Source organism: Schistocerca serialis, chromosome 11, assembly GCF_023864345.2.
Source record: "Schistocerca serialis cubense isolate TAMUIC-IGC-003099 chromosome 11, iqSchSeri2.2, whole genome shotgun sequence".
NCBI classification, from domain to species: domain Eukaryota; kingdom Metazoa; phylum Arthropoda; class Insecta; order Orthoptera; family Acrididae; genus Schistocerca; species Schistocerca serialis.
Genome location: NC_064648.1, coordinates 207,687,496 through 207,701,827, shown reverse-complemented (window position 1 = coordinate 207,701,827; position 14,332 = coordinate 207,687,496). Strand labels below are relative to the sequence as shown.

Sequence of the window (14,332 nt, the reverse complement as noted above, 5' to 3'; positions counted from 1 at the left end):
CACCTGTCTTTTTCCTCCCTCCCCTAAAAAAATTATCTTCACTAGCCACACTTGCAGTGTGTTCAACAACAAATATACCAGTTCAGTGTCAGTTTGATGAAAGCTACAGTACATAATGGATACTGACTAGCAGCAAATGTAGCCTGAACTATCTCGTAACTATTGTGGTTTTGCTATGAAACTGATACAAGTTGCCCACCCCCCACCACCACTACTCCCACCCCTCTTGTGTTTTACCATTTACATAAAAAGTGACCTGCTTCCAGTGCATCTGTTTCAATAGCCTACAATGGAAAACCTCAAGTGACTGTTTGTAAAACCCTGATCGTGGAAATACGCATCTGAAACAAAAACCTGAAAAAACTTAAAATACTAATGATGAATTTCTGGGTGTACAGCCAAGTTGTTTCCATTTTTACACAACACTATGAAGGAGTTTGAGATGTGGCAAGTTGAAATTACTCGATGTGTTATGATTTCAACTTCTGAAAATAACTAATATTTTTTCTAATCTTTACCTTAACATGGTAATGTACCTCTGCAATTTATATCTGGCATATCTTAAAGATTTCAAAAAGTTATCTAGACTGAAACTGACTTAGATTTATTATTGATTTTATTATTTCTGCTGTACTGATTCTTGTAGTGAATGTAGTTTTCATGAGAGCTTTGCTAATAAATGTTAGACCTACTTGAAAATAACAGTATAGTTCACCATGCGGAATTCCTTGTGAGATTATATGCATATTGAGATAAATTAACATCCACCATTAGAAATACTGACATTCCAAGTTTTCAGTAACATATTCCAATTTTCATAAAACTAATTAGCTGAGTCAGTGGTACTCACTTCATGTGGTTTAAACCTGTTTCGTCCGGTGTCAAGAGGAGGCGAACGCAAAAGGGTAGGGGTCGATTAATCGTCAGCATGTCAAATGTACAGCGTATGATGGTACCCCTTTCGGGAAATGGCAGTAGGGGACAGGAAAGGCCACCACTGAGTATATTACTGGGAGCCTCATTCAATATGTTGAAGAGGCTATTGCAGCAGCCATTTAGGGAACAGGGTGCAACCAACAGCAGACTGTGGTGCACATTAGAACAAATTATGCCTGTCGTCTGGGCTCCGAGGTCGTACTTGGGCCGTTCCAGTGACTGGCAGAAAAGGTTGAGAAAACGAGCGTTGCGCATGAAGTTTCAACAAAGCTCATAATTTGCAGCCGCAGGGGAGTGTCGTAGGACCGTTGCTATTCACAATATACATAAATGACCTTGTGGATAACATCGGATGTTCACTGAGGCTTTTTGCGGATTATGCTGTGGTATATCGAGAGGTTGTAACGGTGGAAAATTGTACTGAAATGCAGGAGGATCTGCAACGAATTGACGCACGGTGCAGGGAATGTCAATTGAATCTCAATGTAGACAAGTGTAATGTGCTGTGAATACATAGAAAGAAAGATCCTTTATCATTTAGCTACAATATAGCAGGTCAGCTACTGGAAGCAAATAATTCCATAAATTATCTGGGAGTAGGCATTAGGAGTGATTTAAAATGGAATGATCATATAAAGTTGATCGTCGGTAAAGCAGATGCCAGACTGAGATTCATTGGAAGAATCCTAAGGAAATGCAATCCGAAAACAAAGGAAGTAGGTTACAGTACACTTGTTCGCCCCTTGCTTGAATACTGCTCAGCAGTGTGGGATCCGTACCAGATAGGGTTGATAGAATCGCTCTTACTTCGGAAGACTTCTCTCCACTGAGACTGATATGCTGCATTCTGTTATCTAGGAACTTGTCAATCCAATCACACAATTGGTCTGATAGTCCATATGCTCTTACTTTGTTCGTTAAACGACTGTGTGGAACTGTATCGAACACCTTGCGGAAGTCAAGAAACATGGAATCTACCTGGGAACCCGTGTCTGTGGCCCTCTGAGTCTCGTGGACGAATAGCACGAGCTGGGTTTCACTCGATCGTCTTTTTCGAGACCCATGCTGATTCCTACAGAGTAGATTTCTAGTTTCCAGAAAAGTCATTATATTATTTCAACAAGCCATTGAACTATGAGACTCAGAGGGCAGAATGGGATATGCAGACCATCACCTTCAGGTGCTGCAACGTGCCATTACATGTACTCGCTGCATAGACTGAAACCAGTTTCCAACTTAATCTACTAGACCATTTTTATATATTATAAATAGTAAAGGCACTATAACCCTTCCTTAGTGTACTTCCAAAAGTACTTTACATCTGTTGTTTTCACCTGGGTATAAACATGTTGGGTTCTATAGGCGGGAAGTCCTGCATCCTTCCGCAAACCTTGTTCGATGATATTTCTTTTTCAGAACCTGCACTGACGTTCTATGAAATGTGGAGTTTTCTTGCTCTGGTTGATGTGGCGACTGGCGAAAGCTTAATAAATCAAGCTATGTACTCTGAGCCTCATTTAAATTGAAACCTCCATCTATTTCATTATGTTTCCTGAGATGTTTAAACTCCTTAAGCACGTTTTCACAGAATCTTTTCATTTGCACCACAGGTTAATTTAAAAGAACGCAAAATCCCCAAGATTGGCAAAGTTTACAGAAGTTTGAAATATGGTGCGTACTTCAATGTGAGATGCTTTTAATAATTTCCACAATGAAATTCTGTCTCGAAATCTGGCAGAAAACCCAAAGAGATTCTGGTCGTACATGAAGCACACCAGTGGCAAGACGCAATCAATACCTTCGCTACGCGTTAACAACGGTGAAGTCACTGATGACAGTGCCACTAAAGCAGAGTTATTAAACACAGTTTTCTGAATCTCCTTCACCAAAGAAGACGAAGTAAATATTCCTGAACTCCAATGAAGAACAATTGCCAAGATGAGAAATATAGAAGTAGACATCCTCGGAGTAATGAAACAGCTTAAATCACTTAATAAAGGCAAGGCCTCTGGTCCAGATTGTATATCAGTCAGGTTCTTCTCAGAGAATGCTGATAAAATAGCTCCATATTTATCAATTATATACACCCACTCACTCTCAGAAATATCCGTACCTAAAGACTGGAAAATTGCTCAAGTCACACCAATACCCAAAAAGGGAAATAGGAGTAATCCACTGAATTACAGGCCTATATCACTAATGTCGATTTGCAGTAGGGTTTTGTAACATATACTGTATTCCAACATTATGAAGTACCTCGAAGAAAACGATTTATTGGCACATGGTCAGCATGGTTTCAGAAAATATCGTTCTTGTGAAACACAACTAGCTCTTTATACTCATGAAGTAATAAGTGCTATCGACAAGGGGTGTTGAATTGATTCCATATTTTTAGATTTCCAGAAGGCTTTCGACACCGTTCCTCACAAGCATCTTCTAACCAAACTGCGTGCCTACAGAATTTCGCCTCAGTTGTGTGACTGGATCGTGATTTCCTGTCAGTAAGGTCACATTTTGTAGTAATAGATGGAAAGTCATCAAGTAAAACAGAAGTAATATCTGGCGTTCCCCAAGGAAGTGTTATAGGCTCTCTATTTCTCCTGACCTATGTTAACGACATAGGAGTCAATCTGAGTAGCAGTCTTAGATTGTTTGCAGATGATGCTGTCATTTACCACCTTGTAAAGTCATCAGATGATCAAAACGATTTGCAAAATGATTTAGATAAGATATCTGTATGGTGCAAAAAGTGGCAATTGACCCTGAATAAGGAAAAGTGTGAAGTTATTCACATGAGTACTAAAAGAAATCAGCTAAATTTCAATTACGCAATAAGTCATACAAATCTGAAGGCTGTAAATTCAACTAAATACTTAGGCATTAAAATTACAAATAACCTAAATTGGAGCGATCACATAGATAATATTGTGGGTGGGGCAAACCAGAAACTGCGAATCATTGGCAGAATACTTAGAAGGTGCAACAGGTCTACTAAAGAGACTGCTTACACCACGCTTGTCCGCCCTATTCTGGAATATTGCTGTGTGGTGTGGGATTTGTATCAGGTGGGACTGATGGATGACATCGAAAAAGTACAAAGAAGGGCAGCTCGTTTTGTATTATCACGAAACAGGGGAGATGGTGTCACAGACATGATACGTGAATTGGAGTGGCAATCATTAAAACAAAGGTGTTTTTTGTTGCAACCGGATCTTCTCATGAAATTTCAATCACCAGTTTTCTCCTCCGTTTGCGAAAACGTTCTGTTGGCCCGCAACTACATAGAGAGAAATGATCATCACGATAAAATAAGAGAAAGCAGGACTCGCACAGATAAATTTAAGTGCTAGTTTTTCCCGCATGCCATTCGAGAGTGGAACAGTAGAGAGACAGCTTGAAGGTAGTTCACTGAACCGCCTGCCAGGCACTTTATTGTGAATAGCAGAGTAATCACGTAGATGTAGATGTACATGTCCCATTGTTCTTGATTTCATGATTATATTTGAGGCAGTACTCGGCAACATCTGATTTGCTCGGTTGTTTCAGACATGGTGCAAATGTCAGTATTCTGGTACAGTGCGATGAAGGAGTCTGTTGAAATAAAGATGTCAGAAAACCTGATGAACGTGGGTGGAGGTTTTAGTTCAAATGAGCTCGGGGTCCGCTATGTCAGAGATCTATGAAAAAGAGAGTTGCAACCTGACACCAGGCGACAGTACCAGTGTTGGCAGAGATTGCCTATTTGTGTCTTTCCAACAAGTTACAAGAAAATAGTGTCACAAGTATTCTGCCACTGACAGCTATAGAGGCCGGCACACGGACTGCACCAGCCACTTCTTTGCCGTTGTCTTAGGACACTCTTAAGAGTGCAGTGCAAGCTGTTACTGATTTGTTTGACTGATGGGGCTGCTAAGTGCTATACCACTTACTGCACTCCCCTGACTTAAGCCCTCCCGAGTTGCGACTCGATTTCTAAACTGAAAGAAACACTTCACGGCATTCGCTTCAGAGCTGCTACAGAACTGTCAACACAACTGGCACTGCTAAGAGTATCCTACAACTTCCACATCGCTGGCAACGGGTTATACATAATGCTGGTGACTACTTTGAAGGTCATTAAAACTTTGAAATACGTATCTATTTTGTACGAGCTGTAAATAAATAGTTATAAAGACCAATGTTTCCTTTCTCAGCTTTCATCACTGTTTTCCTCTATGGACTTAGACTATGTTAAGGGTAGACTTTTCTGCAAATGTGTTGCACTTAATCTGGGCGACATTCTGAGACGCTGGATTTTTTCCCTGCAAGTGTATATTCCTACTAAGCTCCTAGCTGTGTTACCGCACACTAGAAACAGTCAGGCAACTTCTAGGTAACAGCACTGTCAAGTATCTGTACCTGTACCTAGTGAGTTGTTGTATTTTGTGATTTTTGCTCTTGCTATTGAAGCAGATGTATTTTTGCTATCGATAAACTTGTTGAAACTTGATCAATGATTTCCCTGTGTCCCTGTGAGGGACACTTCACAGTCCACCACTTCATTTACTAAGAATTCACCAGCTATATCCACAAGAGCTGGAAAACGTGAGAGAATGTTCGTTTCGTGGAACAGTGTGGGCTCTGAAAAACAAAAGTTCATCAAGTGGGTGTAGGGAATCTCTCTCATCTTCGAGGTGTGTTTTTTTTAAGTAAGTACCAATTTGGCACACCGCGGCCCCAGCGCTGTGGTCGGCGTTCTGCACATGCGCACTGGGTACCTACATCTGTTGTCTAAGCACTGACGCCATTACAGTCTGATTCTTCCTTGTTTACGTTGTGTACTGAGTGTTTAAGATGCCTCCGATAATCGTGAGTCCCGCTGACTGTGAAGTACGGGCTCTTATAAGATTCTTGGTGCTAAAGGCCTAAAAGCGATCGATATTCATCGTGAGATCTGTGCAGTTTACGGAGAAAACTTTATGAGTGCTGGAACGGTAAGAAAGTGGGTGAGAGAGCATTTAAAGATGGCCGTACAAATGTGCACGAAGAACAATGGAGTGGGCGTCCTTCGGTCGTTAATCAAAGTTTGGTGCAGGAAGTGGACAAAAGGTGAGAGAAAACAGACGCTTTACGATTTCCTCCTTGCGGGATGACTTTCCTACTATTTTTTGTAGCGTTTTGTACGGCATTGTGACCGAGCACTTGAATTACTGAAAATTGTGCGCACGTTGCGTACCGGAAATGTTGACGGGTGTGCACAAAACCAAACGTTTAGACAGTGCACTGACTTTCCTTGAGCGGTACCACAACGACGGTGACGAAGCCAAATTGTTACAGGCGATGAAACGTGGGTGGCCTACGTCACACCAGAATCAAAGCAACAGTCCACGGAAGTTGAGCAAGGGCATCGTTTTGTTGCAAGACAATGCCAGTCCGCATGTGGCGAATCGGACCGAAGAGCTCATCACATCTTTTCGATTGGAAACTCTAGATCATCCTGCGTACAGCCCCGATCTTGCGCCCAGTGACTACCATCTGTTCCTGCACTTGAAGGAACACTTGGGCGGTCAGCGTCTTTGAGACGATGACGAACTCGAAACAGTGGTGATGCAGTGGTTAACAAGTCAGGCGGCAGACTTCTACGAGGAGGGTATTCAAAAACTGGTACAACGTTATGACAAGTGCCTCAATATTGACGGAAATTATGTACAAAAGTAGATTAAGGTATAGGCTTTCGTGTAAAAAAAATTATTGAGATATCTTAGCACATCTTTTTTTAATTTCAAAACAGCCCTTACTTAAAAAACACGCCTCATATAAATAGCAGCATTAGGCCAACAACTATTGACAGTGAATACACATTAAGCACAGCTAGCAGCACTTGAAGAAGACTGCAGGGTCAGTCATCGAAATATTGTGCAGAACACTCAAATAAAACCCAGCTGTACACCCAGAACCACACCATTAATGAATTGTGCTGGGAAAACCTGAGAGATCAAAACTGAACTACTGACAATTGATGGTCTTTTATTAATCAAACATACACAATTTTGAAATAGTTTTATGCACAATCAATTTCTTAATTAATTTTTCCAACAAATTTTTATCACATGTACCTGCTACGAATCAGGAAGCTGAAATGTGCAGCTACAGTCATCATTGCAAATGAGAATGTTCACATTATTATTGTAAACAAACTTTGCTGAGTTTAACCCTCTAGCCCGATTTCCCCTTTTCCCCTCTCTCCTCCTGCAGCTCGCTCAACTCGGAACGAGTGCCCTCGACCTTCGGAGGAACCCGCGATGTCGTGTGAGATCACTGCACGACTCACAACCGCAGACACATCCGCTCCACAGCTCACGACAACACACAGACAGGTCGGCGCTCGCGCACGGGCGCAGTCGCAGTCGCAGAAGCAGACGGATCGGCGTCCCTACCTGGTCTGCTGCGGCCGCGGCCCAGGATGCGCTGGATCTCGCCCGCCTCGCTGCCGGATTCAGACTCGGACTGCGGCCACCTGCCGGTGGGGGACGGGAACGCGGCGCGGTACTGCCAGCGGTCCGGGGACAGCTGCACCGGCTGCTGCGGCTGCGGCTTGCGGACGACCACTCCGTACACTGCGAGAGGAGGGAAACTATTCTAGTCGACTCTCTTGCCAGATGTACGGAGGGAGCCGTGTGGGACTCCCTGTACACCAAACTGAACACAAGTGAATGCACAACAGTGAACAAGAATTCTCTCCGATGTAAACATAGGCATGTGGTAATAAACTGCGTTCTTTCTCTTTATTATGGGACCTGCAGCATATGTTATGTCACAGTAGGACCTAATGCAGAGAATTAGGAGAGACTATGCTGCTTGATATTTTATTTTTGCATATGAACTTATTTTGGCTTTATTGCATTCAATTGCATGTATTTATATTTTACATAATATATAATTTATAAAGGGTTTTTTATAGTGGATGTTGTACTCACTCCTGATGTAGACGGAAATGTGTGAACTTTGAGTAGACTATTACTGCTGTCAGTAGTTGTTGGATGCAATTCTTTTTCAGTACTGTTTTAAGATTGTTTGATGATTTGATGTTGCACACACATTATGTTTTTTACTGTTTTGACAGTTGTAGTTTGACAGCTAGTTGTTTACTCAAACATATTTATGTTGTTTTGGGTGATGTATCTATCGAACTGTTATTGATGTGTTTCTAATTTCTGGTGTTTTGGTTATTTGTTATCCGTTTAAGGGACCGGTTGATAGGATATGTCATGAGGCATCAAGGGATGGATAAAAATCGTAGAGGGAGACCAAGAGATGAATACACTAAGCAGGTTCACAAGGGTGTAGGTTGCAGTATGTACTATGAGATGAAGAAGCTTGCACAGGATAGAGTAGCATGGAGAGCTGCATCAAACCAGTCTCAGGACTGAAGACCACAACAACAACAGCGTATAAAATTTCAATAAAAGTTTTTAAAAACTGCATGAGATTGAAATCAGTTTCTTCATTAATACACTCTGGGGATAATCCTTAGTTTATTTATTTATTTATTTATTGTTCCGTGGGACCACATTTAGGAGAAGTCTCCATGGTCATGGAACGAGTCAATACATGAAATTATAACACGATTGTAGAAACAGATAAAATGAAACAAGTCGTTAGTTTAAATAAAGAAAATCAAGAATGTAACACTGGAATTTGCTTAATTTTTTATCTCTTCCAGGAGCTCCTCGACAGAATAGAAGGAGTGAGCCATGAGGAAACTCTTCAGTTTAGACTTAAAAGTGTTTGGGCTACTGCTAAGATTTTTGAGTTCTTGTGGTAGCTTATTGAAAATGGATGCAGCAGAATACTGCACTCCTTTCTGCACAAGAGTCAAGGAAGTGCATTCCACATGCAGATTTGATTTCTGCCTAGTATTAACTGAGTGAAAGCTGCTAACTCTTGGGAATAAGCTAATATTGCTAACAACAAACGACATTAAAGAAAATACATACTGTGAGGGCAATGTCAAAATTCCCAGACTATTGAATAGGGGTCGACAAGAGGTTTTCGAACTTACACCATACATAGCTCGAACAGCCCGTTTTTGAGCCAAAAATACCCTTTTTGAATCAGAAGAATTACCCCAGAAAATAATACCATATGACATAAGCGTATGAAAATATGCGAAGTATACTACTTTTCGTGTTGAAATGTCACTTATTTCAGATACTGTTCTAATGGTAAATAAAGCGGCATTTAGTTTCTGAACAAGATCCTGAACATGGGCTTTCCACAACAGCTTACTATCTATCCGTACGCCTAGGAACTTGAACTGTTCCGTCTCGCTTATAACATGCCCATTCTGTCTGATTAAAATGTCAGTTCTTGTTGAATTGTGGGTTAGAAACTGTAAAAACTGAGTCTTACTGTGATTTAGCATCAAATTATTTTCCACAAGCCACGAACTTACTTCATGAACTACATTATTTGATAATGTGCCTGTGCACTCCAAATTCCACCAAAATCTTCATAACTGGACCTTTTCGAATTTTATGTAGGATTTGTAGAATGTTTTCAATGTTGTCAACTTTGTGTTTTTCATTTTTGAGGTGTGTAAAGAAGGTAGCTTGGTTGTTATTTGTTTCTCCTGTGTGGTCTCTGAATTTGACGACGAAATTTCTTCGTTTATACTATACAAAATTAACCGCAATAACTGCACTACTTTTCATATAGGACAGACAGGAAAAATTTTCATTGTCAGATTCAGAGAACACACGAGAGAAACAAATAACAACCAATCCACGTCTTTACACATCTCTAAAATGAAAGACACGAAGTTGACAACTTTGAAAATGCACTACAAATCCTGCACAAAATCGCAAAGATCCAATCGTGGATATTTTGGAGGGATTTGAAATATACACAGACATACTAAGGATTATCCCCACAGTACACTAAATATACAAACCGATTTCAGTCACACACAGTTCTTAAAACTTTTATTGGAATTTTATGTGGGGATAATGAATAAGCAAAATACCATAGAATGGAAACACAGAAATATCTGTTCAATAGATAGATGACCCAAAACAACATAAATATCTTTGTGCAAACAACTAGCTGTCAAACTTGAATTTCTGTGAGTGCCAGAATAATAACAAACATATTAAAACATAGGTGCAACATCAAATCATTGAACAACTTTAAAATGTTACTGAAAAAATATTACATCCAACAACTATGGACAGCAGTGAAAATGTACTCAAAGTTGGTATATGTCCGTGCACAACATCAGGACATGAGTACAACATCCAATGTAGCAAACCTTTATAAATCATATATTCTGCTATACATAAATAAATGCAATTTTGTGCAGATGTACTGATTAAGGCAATAAATCCAAAATAAGCTTACACCAAACAATACTGGATCAAGCAGCATAATGTCTACCAATTCACTGTTTAAACTGCATTTTGTCTCGAGTGGTTCATATGAACTTGCATTCATTTGTGTTCCATAAGTTTTCAGTCTTTTGGTGAACCATAAGAGGGAGTTCGTAACCACCTCATGTGGCACTAGCAGTACAGAAAGCTTTCCTCTTTCTAACTCGTCTATTTCATTGTTGTTCACATGTGTGCAGAATTACATGAGCGATGGCGTGGTCTGACGAGAATGTAATGTCGTTGATAGAAGACTATAGACACCATAGCTGCTTCTGGGGTCAAAGAGGTCCACAGCACAAGTGTAAAAGGAAAATAAATATGATCGGTAGAAAACTGCCAAAGCACTCAAAGCTCGTACTGAGGCTGTGAGGAAGATCATAAATTCATCAGAGGCTTGCATCAGGCAGGAATGGAGTGACTAAGGTCAAGCTTTGTAATTCTTTTATGAGAAAGTAAAACCACAATAAATGTTATTGAAAGTAAGCATGTGTCAGTATGTATGTATTGTGATAATTAGAAGTAAACAAAAGACCTGGTCAGTCTCAGTGCTCCCATTTATGGTATCTGTAAATAAATGGCTAATGTAGCACTGTTACGTTAAAGACTTGTGATGATTATTTGATTTATTAGTGCAATTAAAAATGTTTTACCTGCGACCATGCTATCTAGTTGAAATAGTTTAGATGGCTCTGAGCACTATGGGACTTAACATCTGTGGTCATCAGTCCCCTAGAACTTAGAACTACTTAAACCTAACTAATCTAAGGACATCACACACATCCACGCCCGAGGCAGGATTCGAACCTGCGACCGTAATGGTCGTGCGGTTCCAGACTGAAGTGCCTAGAACCGCTCGGTCACAGCAGCCGGCGGACCATGCTGTCTCTCATCTAACAAACTATACAGCAGATTTTATCAATTCCTTGAACATACTCTAATAAAATCCTTGACATGCTTTGCCTATGTCACTGCAGACATCAGAAACTGTCTGATATATAGCAGCTATTGAAGCGTGGAACATTCACTACAGCAAATGTCTTCAACTGTTAATAACCTGCATATAAATGCTAACCCTTCTTCAGACTATGTTTATCATCAGTAATTAACATTCTACTTTTAAATTTCCTCCTTGATTATAATGAGAAACCAGTGAAAAGATTTGACTAATATATTTACAAAATTTTGCACCAGTGCTAATGAAGGCTGCATCTGCAGTTCAGTGTTACGTGCATTTCCTCTACACATTTCATATTTAAGTGCGAATTCAGACACCTAAATTGTACCTTTCATATCCTTTTCAGTTTCTTTACCAAATACAGTGCACTTGCCGTGAAAAATAATCCTCTCTGAGTACTGAAGTTTTGCGTTGTGGTTCTAACTAATATAGTGTTGCATGCTGTATGCTGATTATTAACGCCAAAAAACAATAACACAGCGTTCACAGGCTGTGCTCATTGTCTTGCGTTCTGTGCCATTACCTTTAGTGTAAATGCTTGGTCACAAAACGAGCGAATCATAGCGAATGCTGGTGAATTGTCTGCAAATGCACATTCACTTGTGTTCACTTCCATTTGCTCCAGACAACACTCCTCAAAACAGAATAAGACATCCTGTTTTTGTTGCTGGAGAGCAGGACCAAACAGTTAACTAAAACTGACTACCGTTTTGGTATTGAGTGGTCAATAAGGAGATTGGACTAACGGGAGAGGAAAAGGAGAAGCTGGAAGTGTGAAACATAGTGAGACAGAATACCTCCACTTACAAATACACTCCTTAATCAATACGAAGGTTAGGTGGACGGCGGAAAGGCACTTTTGGTGGAGTGGGGAGGATTTCGTGAAGGATGGATCTCATTTTGGGGCAGGATTTGAGGAAGTCGTATCCCTGCTGGAGAGCCACATTCAGAGTCTGATTCAGTCCCGGAAAGTATCCTGTCACAAGTGGGGCACTTTTGTGGTTCTTCTGTGGGAGGTTCTGGGTTTGAGGGGATCAGGAAGTGGCTCTGGTTATTCGCTTCTGTACCAGGTTGGGAGGGTAGTTGCGGGATGCGAAAGCTGTTTTCAGGTTGTTGGTGTAATGGTTCAGGGATTCCGGACTGGAGCAGATTCGTTTGCCACGAAGACCTAGGCTGTAGGGAAGGGACCGTTAGATGTGGAATGGGTGGCAGCTGTCATAATGGAGGTACTGTTGCTTGTTGGTGGGTTTGATGTGGACGGACGTGTGAAGCTGGCCATTGGACAGGTGGAGGTCAACGTCAAGGATAGTGGCATGGGATTTGGAGTAGGACCAGGTGAATCTGATGGAACCAAAGGAGTTGAGGTTGGAGAGGAAATTCTGTAGTTCTTCTTCACTGTGAGTCCAGATCATGAAGATGTCATCAATAAATCTGTACCAAACTTTGGGTTGGCAGGCCTGGGTAACCAAGAAGGCTTCCTCTAAGCGACCCATGAATAGGTTGGCGTACGAGGGGGCCATCCTGGTACCCATGGCTGTTCCCTTTAATTGTTGGTATGTCTGGCCTTCTTGGTTACCCAGGCCTGCCAACCCAAAGTTTGGTACCAGGCCTGCCAACCCAAAGTTTGGTACAGATTTGTTGATGACATCTTCATGATCTGGACTCACAGTGAAGAAGAACTACAGAATTTCCTCTCCAACCTTAACTCCTTTGGTTCCATCAGATTCACCTGGTCCTACTCCAAATCCCATGCCACTTTCCTTGATGTTGACCTCCACCTGTCCAATGGCCAGCTTCACACGTCCGTCCACATCAAACCCACCAACAAGCAACAGTACCTCCATTATGACAGCTGCCACCCATTCCACATCAAACGGTCCCTTCCCTACAGCCTAGGTCTTCGTGGCAAACGAATCTGCTCCAGTCCGGAATCCCTGAACCACCTGACAACAGCTTTCGCATCCTGCAACTACCCTCCCGACCTGGTACAGAAGCAAATAACCAGAGCCACTTCCTCTTCCACTCAAACCCAGAATCTCCCACAGAAGAACCACAAAAGTGCCCCACTTGTGACAGGATACTTTCCGGGACTGGACCAGACTCTGAATGTGGCTCTCCAGCAGGGATACGACTTCCTCAAATCCTGCCCACAAATGAGATCCACCCTTCATGAAATCCTCCCCACTCCACCAAGAGTGTCTTTCCGCCGTCCACCTAACCTTCTTAACCTCTCGGTTCATCCCTATGAAATCCCCAAACCACCTTCCCTACCCTCTGGCTCCTACTCTTGTAACCGCCCCTGGTGTAAAACCTGTCCTGTGCACCCTCCCACCACCACCTACTCCAGTCCTGTAACCCGGAAGGTGTACACCATCAAAGGCAGAGCTACGTGCAAAAGCACCCACGTTATTTACCAGCTGACCTGCCTACACTGTTAAGCTTTCTATGTGGGAATGACCAGCAACAAACTGTCCATTCGCATGAATGGACACAGGTGGACAGTGTTTGTTGGTAATGAGGATCACCCTGTGGCTAAACATGCCTTGGTGCATGGCCAGCACATCTTGGCACAGTGTTACACTGTCCGGGTTATCTGGATACTTCCCACTGACACCAACCTATCCGAACTCCGGAGATGGGAACTTGCTCTTCAATATATCCTCTCTTCCCGTTACCCACCAGGCCTCAATCTCCGCTAATTTCAAGTTGCCGCCACTCATACCTCACCTGTCATTCAACATCATCTTTGCCTCTGCACTTCCGTCTCGACTGACATCTCTGCCCAAACTCTTTGTCTTTAAATATGTCTGCTTGTGTCTGTATGTGTGGATGGATATGTGTGTGTGTGTGTGTGTGTGCGAGTGTATACCTGTCCGTTTTTCCCCCTAAGGTAAGTCTTTCCGCTCCCAGGATTAGAATGACTCCTTACCCTCTCCCTTAAAACCCACATCCTTTCGTCTTTCCCTCTCCTTCCCTCTTTCCTGATGAAGCAACCGTTGGTTGCGAAAGCTAGAATTTTGTGTGTATGTTTGTG

At 41.8% G+C, this 14,332-nt stretch overlaps 1 protein-coding gene across 1 annotated transcript in view; it reads right to left on the bottom strand.

Annotated features, from left to right (window-relative positions):
- Positions 1–14,332, bottom strand: part of LOC126426662 (serine/arginine repetitive matrix protein 2-like) — a 288,117-nt gene that overhangs the window by 35,411 nt on the left and 238,374 nt on the right. Inside the window, exon 22 of the mRNA XM_050088547.1 lies at positions 7,353–7,532. Coding sequence (XP_049944504.1) covers positions 7,353–7,532 — 180 coding nt within the window. The remainder of the gene's footprint in view (positions 1–7,352; positions 7,533–14,332) is intronic.